The sequence below is a fragment of the Halyomorpha halys genome, unplaced genomic scaffold, assembly GCF_000696795.3.
Source record: "Halyomorpha halys isolate HHAL.00 unplaced genomic scaffold, Hhal_1.1 Scaffold214.1, whole genome shotgun sequence".
NCBI lineage: Eukaryota > Metazoa > Arthropoda > Insecta > Hemiptera > Pentatomidae > Halyomorpha > Halyomorpha halys.
Genome location: NW_027110944.1, coordinates 877548 through 892206, shown reverse-complemented (window position 1 = coordinate 892206; position 14659 = coordinate 877548). Strand labels below are relative to the sequence as shown.

Genomic DNA, 14659 nt, shown 5'->3' with positions numbered 1-14659 from the left:
AATAGATACATGTGTAAAATAGATTTTAATTTAAATTAAGAGAAATTATTGTATCTGTATTCTGATTGTCTAGCAACCACACGCCCTGAGATTAAGAGTCTCTCTCTCTCTTTTTATATAATAAAATTAAGAGTCTTTTTATATTATAAAAGTTTAAATATAATTCTATTATCCATTTGATATTAGTGTTCTTAAATTTGAACTAAAATTATCCTTTATATTTGAAAAAAGACATTAAACGATCTAGATTCTTTTTATTTTTATTTTTAATATTTTAAAATTATTACAATATATACACACACAGACACTTAATATATATACACACACACACTTAAATCAGCTGATCTACTCAGTCAGCTGACATTGAAGTAACAGCTGACTCAAACCGTAACTTAAAAATATATATATGCATATACTATGTAAGGTCAGATGGTGAAAACAAATTAATATATTCAATTTATTATTTAGTAATGGTCTTAAGGGGGCAACAGTAGCAGCATTGCAATACGCCTGACTACCAACCCTAAGGTTGAGAGTTCGAGTCAGGCCCTACCCAGGATTTTTTCAAGCATAAAATTATATAAAACTCAGTCACAGCCTCCCCTGGGCATTTGTGAGGCCCATTAGCCAATGGGTGGCACTCACAAAAAATAGGCGTGGGAGTGACAAACCCACCCTATGAAAAAAACACGCCAAGAAATGCACGAAGTATTAAGGAAATACATCGCACGAGGCCATTTAAACATTTGGCGCCCCTAGGAATTACATCATGAACATCTCTTCCCATTCCCAGGCTATTGTATATTATATGTTCAACATAACTTTATGTTTGTGTTGTATTTTATTCAGTTAGTTTTTAGTTCAGTTGCTTTGTTAATAGACTAAAATTAATTTATACCATGCATATTTTATTTTTTTAGATTTCCTAACAAGTGATGGTTACCCCTCTATAATGGTGTGAGTCCGGGTTACTTTGCCTAAAGACAAGTTAGATCAAAATCATTTAAGTCATTTTGTGCTACATTCTAACATGTTTATCTTCTATTGTTCACTAAGTGGCTGATATCCTGCAAAACAAAAAATGATGAAAAAAATAGGTCCACTGGTTCAATAGGTAATTTTGTTTTCTAAGAAATGATGGAGGGTAATAAAGAGTTTCAAGAATCATTCTGGGCTGACCTGTGCCCTTGAAGTCAAATTGAAAATATAATTGAACGGGTAGTCTCAGAGAAAAGCCACGGACGGTGGACAAAATTTTTTTTAATCTATTATCAATGGTTATTAAAAATATTATATATGAAGTTCCTTTGAGATTTTGAATTTAAATAATTATTTGAGTATTCTAATTGTTTGTCATTGTTTATTTCTTTGCCAAAATCTTTTAACAGCTTTAAGGATAATGGTGCCATAAATTATTTTAGTCTGAGAGTGCTATAGAGAAAAAAGTTTAGGAACCACTGAAATATATGAACATAAGCTAAGTAAATGTAGCTCTTCTTTAGGAAATAGGGTTCAACAAAATGAAGAAATATGACTTTAAAAATTACTCAGTAGTCAAAAAGCTTATTAGGGACAATTATGGTGGAGAAGGAATTCTCATACACAACCTAATAAAATACAAAGGGACGTGACGGCCGTGCTTGGGTTGGGGTGCAGGTCCCAGTGCGCTCGGTTTGGAATGTTGTGGGTTTGATTCCCACCTGGGGCAGTTAAATATTCATTTTTTGGAGGTCCCGAAGAATGAATCTTGACACTCCCACCTTGGTTAGTATGCGGCGGGAACCTAGGTAGCCGTCAGGGGTTGGAAAAAAGGACCCACAGGCCCACTTGCCGGACTTGTTCCCCCACCAAATACTAGTACCAGTACCAGTAATAGAATACAAAAAAAATATAATTAATAATACAGGACCTATAGCAGTACTTGCTATCTAATCAACAAACTACGAACCTCAAATTTATTTCATTTTATTAGACATTTCCTATCAATCAAACTAAATTTCTCTCACTTGGCAAAACTTTCTTTGATTACTGAAAAATTAAACAAATGCTCTGTAATAACTGATGAAACTCTTGGTAGCCAGAGACCAGCAAATAATAAATATTTTCTGCTCTTCTTGAATTTTTATTTTTGTCAGAAAGACTAAGAGAAATTTAACCTCGACTTATTTGAAACACAACTTGACATTATAACTTCCTCACAGATTACATCATACAAAAACAAAGCTGAAGCCTTTTTTAAGCAGATTAGAGATAATTTCACACGCACTCCAAAACAAATTCTAAGAAGCATTGATTTACCTAAAATTAAAAACAACTCGGAGCTGGAGGTCACTCTAAATGGCAAAAAATGCCATTAGATTAAATGTCTCTGGACTGTCTGAAATAAACTATGAGATGATAGCTCTCCTAAATAAACTTCTGAAGTTAAACCTACTCAGAACATTCAATGATATTTGGGAAACATCAAATGTCCTTTCTAAACTGGAGACGGGTTCTAATAATTCATATTTCTAAACCTAGCAGTGATCCTTCTCTCCTATCCAGCTTGAGGCTCATCGTCCTCAAATCCTATCTAGCTAAGACATTCGATATAATAATTAAACATAGGTTTCAATGGTTTCTTGAAAAGAACCATATATTACGTCAGAACATTTTTGGTTTTCATGAAGTCTAATATTTATACACATCTGAGGGAGAGGTAAACGTTTACTCATACACAGGCTTGCCTCAGGATGATCTATTAAGTCCCATCCATCCTTTTCAATATTTACACATACAAGATAACAAAGTTTTCTTTCTGATAAATACAAAATTCTCATACATTGGAAAAAGTATTCAACGTACAAGAAGTAAAACCTCATGCAATTAATGACAAAGAAACATTTCAAAATGCATTATCATCCTTTTTACATATAAATGAAAACTAAACCTAACATAATTATTCATCCTTACAAAGAGAGGAGTAATAAAAGCCACCAATATACTCGTAATAACATTCTTAGGTACACAACTTGACACGAAACTCCTTCAAAACAGCTAAAAGTTTAACCATTATTAAATTATTAGGGGGAGTTACTTGGGGATCCCTCTCTCACAATTTACTTCCCATACATAAAACTATCATTAGACCAATAATATGCTATCCATTTATATTATACAATGAGTATAGTTCTCCACTTCTAAAAAAGCTAGATATATTCTGGAATGGCACCCTATGTACTCCATAAGCAGGGAATATAGCTCTTATTTAATTTTATAAATAGAAATGAGAGATTTATTTAATTCACTTGCTGCCTTTATCGGGCCACTCAACCTATGTACACATATTCCAAAGACACAAATTATCAGAACCAATTCCAAACTAAGTCAATCAGACGTTTCTAAATCACAGTATCCAGAGACAGTTCTAAAACTGAAAGCTCTTAGCCTTTTGTCAGAAAAGTTTAAAAGTCATCAATAAATATTTTTAGACAACTCAAAAGGAAAAAACAAATTTGCAGTTGGTGTATATGCTGCCTACTCAAAGCAAGTATGACAATGAACCTCCCCATTAAATTCAATATTTATAACACAGAATTAAACATAGCTACCAAAGCTTCAAATTTGCCAATAGATCTTACAAAACACAAAAATTGTATTTTTAATAGATTCTACTTCTGTATTTAACTCTCTAGAAAATACATTACATCATATTTAATAAACAGCAAAATAGAGGAAGTTTATTGTTCCACAAACAATTTCTAAGTCCATTAGGTTCCAGCCTATGATGGTCTATACGGACAAACCAATGGACTGACAGGTTCGTTAAACTAAGGGTAGGAAGGGTAAAAGAATGCTAAGTTATCTTTACAGAAACTTGATAGGAGGGTCGCCAACTTTGACTGGCTCGTAACTGCAACAGTGCCGGTTCGAATCCGGACTGGGGAGTAGACTTTGATTTCTGTGGTGGTTCTATGGAAATGAAAAATTGGCCACTCCTACCTAGCCTGACATATTTTTTTCTCATTTGAGCATTTTGCTCACCTGGACACCTGTGTTTCTTATTTTAAATCACGAGCCGAACCAAGATAATCTTAAATCTTTTACAAAATCTTGAATCTGAAAGTTTAGTGGGAAATAAAGAATCAAGCCAATTGCCCATTCCTGTTAAGAAACTGTATTAGTCCACCGAAAGGTTAGCAGAATCATAAAATTGACAGGAAACTTTAATTCCCTAATTAATGTTCTTTATCAGGGAAAAAAATTAAGAATCATTAATGAAGGTAATTAAGATGTGATTTTGATACAATCATTGTATTTAGTAGAAAATTATTTTTTAATTAGGTTAATAATTTTTATATTCTGCAGCTCTTGGTTTATCTAGATCAAATGAGAAGGTAGAAAAAAAACATCAGTTTAATGCTTATAGTAAAATTTGAGGAGTAATGATATCATTAAACTAATAAATGTGATATATATTTTTTATAATAAAACATTAAAAACTATAAAAGCATTTTCATTTTTAAAAAAAAATAACTTATACCTTTTTTTTCTTTTTTTTTTTTTTTTTTTTTTTTTAAGAAATATCTTTTCTGAAATAATTAGTAAAACTATGAGAAAAAACATACCTGACTACTTACAGGTTGGACTATAAGTTCTCTCATCTGTTGAACACTTTCATGGATATAATGTAACTGCTGCAGATTGTCTTCTAAAGCATGAAAATTAAACAGCAAGCATTAATTTACAAGTTAATTAAAAATATTGTCGACATTTATGAATAATTATTTTTAAGTTAGTCAAGATGTATAGAGTAATAAAACTATCTATTCCTCTATTAGAGCAAAAATATTATCTCCCTCTTCTGCGTACTTCATGCTCTTGGCCTCCTAAGCACCTGGCTATAAGGGAGAGTAGTCAAAGCTTTTTTCAGCTACTAATACTTGATGTGAGTCTCAAAATCGTATAGTACAAAACAAGCCTACTTTCACTCGTCAAGTAAGGAAACGAGATAACTATAATTAAAAAAAAAAAAAAAAGAAAGAAAGAAGCACACTGCAGAGAATCATATTTAATTATTAATTGTCTTAGTTTTTATCAACATAAATAAAAAATTTTTTTTCTTATTTCATTAATGATAATTACAAATTTATTTACAGCAACTACAGAAAATGCCCTCCATATATGCATTATTTCTTCTGAGAACATCATCCGCTCTCCTTATCTCCCAATCGTCTACCTTCATCTCCTCATACTTGAGAATAATTTTATTCTCCAAACAATAAAAAGAATAAATTTAGACAAAAACAAAGACAACTTTTAATTAAGAATAGACTCTATTTTTTTGTATTATGCTTCCTTACATCCTTAATTGTCAATAAATTTTAAAAAATCGAACAAAAGAGTTTATATATATCAAAGGTGACCAACAAGTGGATCGCATTGTCTGGAGAGGAATTCCATGTTCCATGGGCTTTGAAGTGATTGTAGAAGACAAAACTTACTAGCAATAGTTTAATGCATTCTAGGAATTCCTAGAATTCTGTCAGCCTGACACTGTAATCCCTGCCCATCCAGAACAATACATTTTGATTTCTGTGTTACACTTGTCACCGGACGCAATGCGTGGACACAACAGTTACGATTTATTGAAGTGAATATTTGGTAGTGTCATACTGTAGCTTCTTTTCTTTAATATTAACAGTATTATTAGGAATCAATATTATTTATCCTTGGTGATCATGTTGAGTTCCAATTTTTCTTATATTTAAAATGCAAGTATCTTTTCTTTGTTTTAAATTAAATTGCTTTTCTTACCTATCTATTTATTTGATACGTGAGCATTCTTGGCAATAGATCTCTAAACTGTGATCATTACCGATCAGTACACTGAGAGAAAAATAAGGGACAGTATTACAAATATACTAGGAATAACAATAATTCTATTTACATTAAGAAGTCAGTATTGTAAACCGTAATAAATATATTGTAACTTTAACATAGTTTTTGTAAAGTTGAATATATCTATTGTAATATGCTCTTTTTGAGTAGATAGTATATTTTGATGTATAAATGGTTTTAATATGTTTTATTTTATGGATCATTTTAATATTCATTGCTTTGTTTATCCAAAAAGCAAACTAACCAAGTTTCATTGTTTATAATAACAAGATGGCTGTATGTTGTCAATGCCACATTGAGTAGAGTCAAATATCATAAAAACTATTTTAACTCTTCCCATCATAATTGAAGATACAGTAAATTAAAGGAAAATTAGAAATCAAGGAATAGTGCAAATGAATAATATTCAGAAAATAAATCATTTGGAAAAATCCCTAACTGTTGGGGGACAATGATGTTTACATGTAACCTCAAGGAAGGTTTTGCTTGGACTTTTTCACTTGGTTCTGGGGCTTCAAGGAGAGAGGAGGTAGTTTCATCAATTTCTGTCCAGCATGAAGGAAGAAGCCATATTGGACAGGAGAACAAAGGAATAGCATTTATGGAGGCAAGAACAAAGAACATCAAGGATATCAACAGGAAGAAAGTGAGCTTGGTTAGTTTTGGTTATAACTAAATTTAATATACAATTGTAACAGAAATATTAATTTAAATAAATTATTGTAAATGCCTGTTCTGATTGTCTAGCAACCATACGCCCTGAGATTAAGAGTCTCTCTCTTTCTTTTTATATAATAAAATTAAGAGTCTTTTATATTATTAAATTTGAATAAATTATATTATCCATTTAAGAGTAAAGTTCTTAATTTGAACCCAAGTTCTCTCTTATATTTGAGAAAAGTTTAAAAAAAGAATCAAAATTCTTTTTATTTTATTTTTTATATTTTTTAAAATTATTACACTATATTAGATTTTAATATACTTGTATTGCTATCTCCGATCGTAGAATGCAGTATTGTTATTATTTCTCTTCATGAGTAATAAACTGAAAAAAATTGAAAATTTGTCACTTCAATGAAGAATGGAAACTTGATTACTGTTTTACAATGATTAATGATAAATAATGTTTAATATTCGCTGGGATGCACCTTATTTTGAAACACAGTACATTAACGTAGTATGCATTCCACACCCCATTTCCCCCCTAAGACTATGCCTAAGACAAGTCGATTGCAACACACTTTTAAGATGAAAAGTGGATCTTATATACAGAAAAGTTGGCCACCCCTGATTAAATATAAATATAAATATATATATATACATACACACAAATACTCTTAGCTAATAACTTCCCTTTCCATATCATTCATAAACCTATTTACAAGTACATAAATCATCTCACCACTTCACCTAATTCTTCACAATCCCTTTCTATCCCCATATACAGGTCACTACCATACATCCCCTCTCTTTCCGGTAACATCCAAAAATTCTTACGTTCTGCTATACCTTCGTATTGCTTTTAGAGCTCACAACACACTATCTAATATTTACTCAAAACTAAAAGACCCTATCCCTCTTCTACACTGATCACATATCGTATACCGCATCCCTTGCTCCACCCCTAATTATAATTCTGCTTACATCGGTGAAACCAAAAACCTCTTAAAAGACCGTATCAAACAACACAAATATTCTTTTTCCTCACGTAATCATTCTGCCTTAAAACTTTCAGAACATTCTCTTTCTTTAAATCATTCCTTCGATTTAAAAAAAAAACGTCTATACTAGCTACAGTTTGTTACCATGATAAAAGGCTCATTTCTGAAATCTTTTATATCCAATTAGAACCTTCTTCCGTCAATTTAAAAACCAACAAGCACAATTTATCATTAACATATTCGCAAATAGTTAATTTATTAAAAAAGTAATTTTTATTTTTATTTATTTATTTTATTTTTATGCCTACTTTGTAACGTATTATTTCACTTTTTAAACTTTTTCAAACACATTTGTCATCATCCTCTTATACATTTCCGCTTTTTAACTGTTGTTAAATACTTATGACACTTTGTCATCTTCCGGTACTTCGTCATCCTTGTAACATATATATATTTTTAACATTTTCTAAAATCATTTGTTGTCACCCTCTCACACTTTCCTCTTCTAAATATTTTCTACTTTTTATTTTTTACCCACTTGTAATGTTTTCTCAAAAAAAAAAAAAAACACTTCATCATCTCCGTAACGTATTTTTTATTCTGAGTTTGGTAGTTTGTGGCACAGAACCCACTTGGCGGTAAGATTTCAAGCTTACAGGTTCGTTTTATGTTTTATTCTCTTTTTTTTTTCTATCTTTATTTTACCTCCTCCCTCCTTTTTTTATTCTTTTCTAAATTTTTCCTTACCCACGTTTTTAGTTATTCACCATATATTATTATTGTTGTTTTCAATTTTTTTTTTCTTTTCTATTCACTTCTTTTGTTAAACTTAACTTCATATTTTGCTTCTTTATCTAATATTATGGGTACATATTTTATTTGTTACTTATATTTTCTTTCTCACAATTTTATTTTTTCTTTTCATAATTTTAATTTTTTAAATTATTAATTAACTAAAATATTCATATTTCTTTGCATTATATAACTTCAAATTTTTATTTTATTTCCTTAATTATGTTATTTTACCTACTTATTCAATTACCTATATATAGATTTTATTTTCCACTTCTTTCATGATTTTAATTTTATTCATTCTATTCTCTACAATTATTTACTTTATGTCATTCTGTTTATATTTTATTTTCTGTATTCATTGGTTGTTATCTTGTTCTGTCCTCATGAAGGCTAGAAATTCTGGCCGAAACATTGACACGATTAAATAAGTTATTTCAACTTGAACATTGGAACATCTATGGAAATATGCCAAAAATGATATAGAGAAAGAACAGGTTGCTTTTCATCCTATTAGACAAATGTAAGAACATATATTCATCATAAGGAAGGTGGCAGAGAAGGAATGGGATCAAGGACAGAGCATATATAATACTTTTCTTGACCTAAGAGCTGCATTTGACTCACTTCCAAGCCAGGAAACCTTGAATGCCAGGTGAGTCAAACTAGCAAAAAGGCATAGTTCACCTCAATCATATCATCATCACAATCTTTTATAGGGGAGTGGAGCATGGTGATAGTTTAAGACCCCTTTTTCTTAATATCATTTTGAACAAAGTATGGAAAATATGCAAAAGGAAAATTCCTAAGGCAACTAAGGGATATCAGAACTTGCTTGCAGGGCCGGTTTAAAGTTATATTTATGCAGATAACATTGTGGTGATTGGTGATGGGGCTGAACATCTACAAGTAGCTGTTGATGAATAATCTGAAGATCTGAAAACGAAAAGTTTGAGTATGAGTCCGGGTAAAAGTAAAATTATGTATATTGGAAGGGAAGACCAATAATTTAAAATTATATGCCTTGGGCAGAACCTTGAAGTGGTTGATAATTTGGAATATCTAAGTAATGAACAAAGATGTACGAATAGACCAAAATAATCTAACTAAATAAGAAATACTAATGGTGTATTCTTCCAGATGTCTTCAATGCTGATAGTTAAATGAGAAATATCCATTGAGACTCAGCTGTGGCTATTTAAGTCTGGATTCTAGCATATTCTTCTTCATGGGTAGTTGGAAGTTGAATGATTCTAAAGAATTATGGGAACCAAGTTACCACAGCGGAAATGAGATAACCAAGGATAGAGGTGGGAAAAACCAGTTGGGACAATGTAAAAAATCAGAGCATCCATGCAACATTGAGCATGAGATCTGTCATTGATGTATGTTTATATGACGAGAAATGACTGAAAGGCTTACTGGCTGTGTAAATGAAAGATTTTTTGGGCTGTTCTTGATGGTTCATAAGCTATACCTTGGAAGCAAAGACAATAAAAAAGTTCTTTGTTGATAACCTAAGACTATACTCAGTACATAAATAGACTCAGAAAGGAACATGGCTCCCTGATGGATCAACTATGAAGAATGGGTCAATACTGAAATACCTATAAGAGATGGCTATTCCACATCTACCAGCATGGATAAAAGACAGTGAGAGAAAAAAAGAAAATTTACAACTACATACACAATACATATAAAGAAAATCAGTGGCTGGTTTATAAATGATTTTGAAAAGGGGAGAAGATACCAATGTTAGCATCAAAATAATAGATATACCATGTTAAAAGATCTTTTCAGATTGTTGGGGAAAAGATGATATTCCAATTCACAGGGGAAAGATAGTCCTAGAAAAGCTAACTATATGTTTACAATGGATTCCTCACATTATTGAATAATGAAATTGGTTAACACAGGATTGATCAAGCAGAGGATTTTATGTTTAAGAACTCATAAACATTGAAGTGGAAATAGAAAGATAAATACCATTTGTAAACAAATGTTATTATATTCCGCTAAGGTAATTGAAAAGTAAAGTTCTGTCCTAAACCTCAGAAAAAAGAAAAGATAATAGTGTGACAGAAACTGACCAAATGGGAATGAGTAGTCTCTTTAAACATTTGGCAGACAGTCCTCAACTAAATTTACAGTGGTGTCTAAAAGCACAATACATAAAAAAAATGACAGAACTTATGTGAAATAGCTATTTAATGAATTTAATTTGGCTGAAATTCATTTAAACTAGAATTTGAATGGTCAGTCAAGGCTATTTTGGCAAGACTGTGTTACTGTTGAAGTCAAAGTATGTTTGATGTGAGAAATGAGAAGGAGAAACATTAATAATAATAATATTATAATAATAAAACAGAGGTTAAAGTAGATCCATCTGGAATCAAACCAAGTTTTTACTTGGGGAGCAGAAGCAAAACATCACCATCATGGTGAAAAAAAAATAGTCAGTATTTAACCTAATCATTGACATAATATAATATTAAAATCATTGTGGATTAATTCATTCACGATATAAGAAGGAGCACTAAGGACCTAAACAAGGATTTTAATAGGAGATATAGGATAAGGGAAGAATTTGATATCTTGTTTGAAGCCAACAGTTCAATGACTCAAATCCCAGTAGGTCTGGATAATTGACATGATGATAAGCTTGAATCCACAGGTATTTTATATACCAGTTGAAGCCAAATATAATTGAAGAATAATATTTATTATAAAAAATATATATTTTAAAAAGGCTAAAAGGACTTCAGGGTATAAATTGAAAATGTTTAATCTTGTTACAAATGTAGAAATGAAAATGTTTTCAATGAGGATTACCCTTTTTTAATTTCCTTCAGTACATGTTAATGTTTTAGAGAGATATAATATCTTATTTCTTTGGTATCTTTTATGCTATTGAAGAGAGAAGTTCTAATACTGGTCTGCATTTTGTGAAATGTTCTTCAGTCCTAATGATGCCTTGGTGAAATGTTGACAGATAAGTTATTTATTGCAATAGAGAAACTCAAGACAATAGTGGATTCTTCCAATTATAACATCCAATAGTCTCTTTTTGGGGTTTTCATAAGCATTAAATTACACTTAATAGCAAGAAAACAAAAATATAGTCCCATATATATTCAATTTAATCATACCAAAATATTAATAACTGACTAGACTACTTCTTTTAACTAGTACCTTCCAGTTATTCAAATGAATATGAAATTTCTATTTCCCATTTTAAGAACAATAGAGCTTTATCAGAATAATTTAAAAATGTAGAAAAGATAACATATAAAATTTGAAAATAAAATAATTGTACAAACCCAGTATTGGATAATGTTTTCCTGCAGGTGAATGAGGTGTTACACTAATTGTAGGAACAAGGGGTGATGGACCCGAAGTACCTTGTTTCTCACTCATTTCTTCACTCCCTATATAGTCGGTAATTAAATCTTCTTCACTTCCAATACTCTCCCCACACCACTCATCTAGAAAATAGTTACTTTTTATAATAATAATTGAATATAAATTAAAATCTGATTATTATTTTGAGAACCTAAAGTAAAAATAATGTAATTAAAAGACTAATGTGGTTAAATTAGGTAGCTGAAAAAAACAACATGATATATTACAAAATTGCTCTAAGTGGTATTGGGGGGGAAATAAAAAAATCTATCTAATTAGAGCTGAAAACAATACAATTTATAGATAAAAATAAATATAATTTCTTATTGACAGGATAATTCATGGGAACTAAATGTGATACCACATCATCCATTAAAAAAAAGATTAATTAATAGATAAAAACTCAAAGAATAATAAAACTAAAACTTTGGACCTTTGAATGAAATATAAAAAAATCCAGTAATACCTCATGAAATAATATTCACCTACAGACATAGAAACAAGATTTGTATTTATTGTGAGAACGTAAATAAACTTACAGGAGCGAATTATTTAATGTATATATTAAATTCTACGTCAAAATTAAGCATCACGTCACACCAAATACGAAATTTCAACAATTTAAGGTTCAAACTTCGAATAAAGGTAAAACTAACCTCCGCAAGTTCTCCGACTACATTCGTAATCGAGATCCGAATTAGAAACGATAAGAAAGAAAAAAAAATAGAATACGATCTTTACAAGAGTTTTGATAATTCGGTCATTATACATGAGTCCCAATCTCCTGTTGCACTGGATTCCTCTTCCTATCAGTAATCTCCCAAAATCGATCGCAGCAAGGCATGCGCGATACTGGTCGAGACCTCAGACAGAATTCTACTGCTTCAGTCGCTTCACTATTACGCTAAACTGCGACCTCACCTCACGTTTATTAGGTAATGTATAAACAATGAGAAACAAATACCACGTAACATCCTTACCAAAAATTACCATTATTAACTAATTACTGAACGAAACAAATTTCTTTTCATGAATATGTTTCCTCCCTCAATTCTTTCCCTTTCATAATCCCAACAAATTCGATTACAAAAGACAAAGGCATGACGGAACTAGGCATAGTGACAGCTTTTAGTTCAAATTACCTATTCTATTCTAAATGAATGTAAATGACACCGAAATCTACGATCGTATCTAGCAACCATGATTAGCTTTAGTACCTGAGAAAAGAAACAGAGAGTATGTAGCGCTAATTGAATTAGAATAATCAAGAAGTTCCTTACTTTTCCGTAAGAGTATGCATAGACATTTGTGTATGTACGTGTGTACATTATTATAGTAACACGTTTTTGAGCATGAAAAATCTACCGGTAAATAACTGCACTTTCAATCTGATATACTATACATCCGAATCTGAAGATAAACATACATAACAAATGGTACAAAAAAAAAAAAAACATACAAATATAAAAACCAATTATTTGTTTTTTCTTTCTAAAGCAATAGGCAATTTGAATTTTGATCTACATCCTTCGATAGGAATCGAAGTTTTACCGTTGGGTCAAAAATCAATCAGTACTCTGATACAGTGGAATTACTAAACGTTGTCACATCAACATTTTTTTTCATACATTAAGTAGTTGAAAAAAGGTTTTAACACACATTAATACGCTGTTAAAAAGGAAACAAAGATAATTGACTTTGATTGATACCTGATTGTAGTTAAATGGATTAACTTTAATCACGAAATTATAAATAACAGAATAAATTACACCCTGAAATACTAAATATAGTAAACTTGAGATTATTTATCCATGAAGTTAAGAATGAAATAGTTGACATGATGTTAGTCTTCAATAGATAGAAAAATAAAATAAAAACAAACAGAAACAGATTAGATTGGTTAAAAACTGAAAAAAAAATAGATCAACATTTGAAGGCAGCACACTCACATTGTGATTTCATTAACCTACACTAGCAATTTAAATACCGCAAGATTTTTTTTTTACAAATTCGTAAAAAAAAAAAATAAAATAAAAAAAGAACAGAAAAAAAAGGCTTAGAACAAATTGCCATAAATTTGTTACAGATTCAAGTAATTTGAGGTAATGTAATAATAAGGTAGGTAGGTAATGTAATAAATAAGAAGGTCCATCTTCAGGGCCTGTAATATCCATATCAATTGGTAAAGGGAATTAGTTCTCATTGTGTTTCATAATATTTTTTTACTCTAAATAAGCCAGAGGATTAATAAACTCCATCTTCACCAAATGACACATTATTACTAATAATAGTATTACGACATATAAGAAGCATTTAATTAAAATAAAATAAAATAAATTCTGTGTGCTAGAGGTTAAAAAACGTTGTCGTTTAACCTCTAAAGTTGCTTGATTTAGAGCTTAGGTTTCTACATACAACAGAAATGTTAACACTAACGCGTTACCAGTAACTTCATACCAGATTTTGGACTTATGTTCTGCTTTTTTAACCGACTTACAGGGGTCAGAGAAGTTTGAACTTTATACCTTAGCTTCCTTAGAGTATAAATGAAAGAAAAGACTGTTTACACAGTATTGATTTATGTGTATTATATTTTTTTATCAGAAAGTAGAGCAAAGTTTATGGATGCATAGGGAGACCACTACTCTCTGAAATTCATTATAAACACCTGGGAATTGATAGCAAGTTCAATTTAAGGCTGTCATCATCAAAGAATAGAACCATTAGGAGTAAAATAAAAATTGTAGGAAAAATCTATAAAAAAGAAAGGTATTTCTTTCATATTATGAGTATATATGCAAACATCTAGTATACTTTTTATTTTATTTTACCAAACTTTGTGTTTTCTAAGAACTTGTTTCATTTATTTTTATAGCCGGTTAATCTGAGGTGCTGATTCAGCAGAGTTGTACTGTGTTTTATAT

At 30.6% G+C, this 14659-nt stretch overlaps 1 protein-coding gene across 7 annotated transcripts in view; it reads right to left on the bottom strand.

Annotated features, from left to right (window-relative positions):
* Positions 1 to 14659, bottom strand: part of cyst (rho guanine nucleotide exchange factor 18 cysts) — a 168338-nt gene that overhangs the window by 143883 nt on the left and 9796 nt on the right. For 3 of the 7 annotated variants that reach the window (XM_014418963.2, XM_014418965.2, XM_014418967.2), the window contains exons 1-3: positions 12392 to 12530; positions 11654 to 11818; positions 4608 to 4690 (exon numbers count right to left, since the gene is read on the bottom strand). In XM_014418963.2, coding sequence (XP_014274449.1) covers positions 4608 to 4690; positions 11654 to 11818; positions 12392 to 12506 — 363 coding nt within the window. In that variant the 5' untranslated portion in view covers positions 12507 to 12530. The other 4 variants (XM_014418964.2, XM_067049069.1, XM_014418968.3 and 1 more) reach the window with 4 other exon arrangements.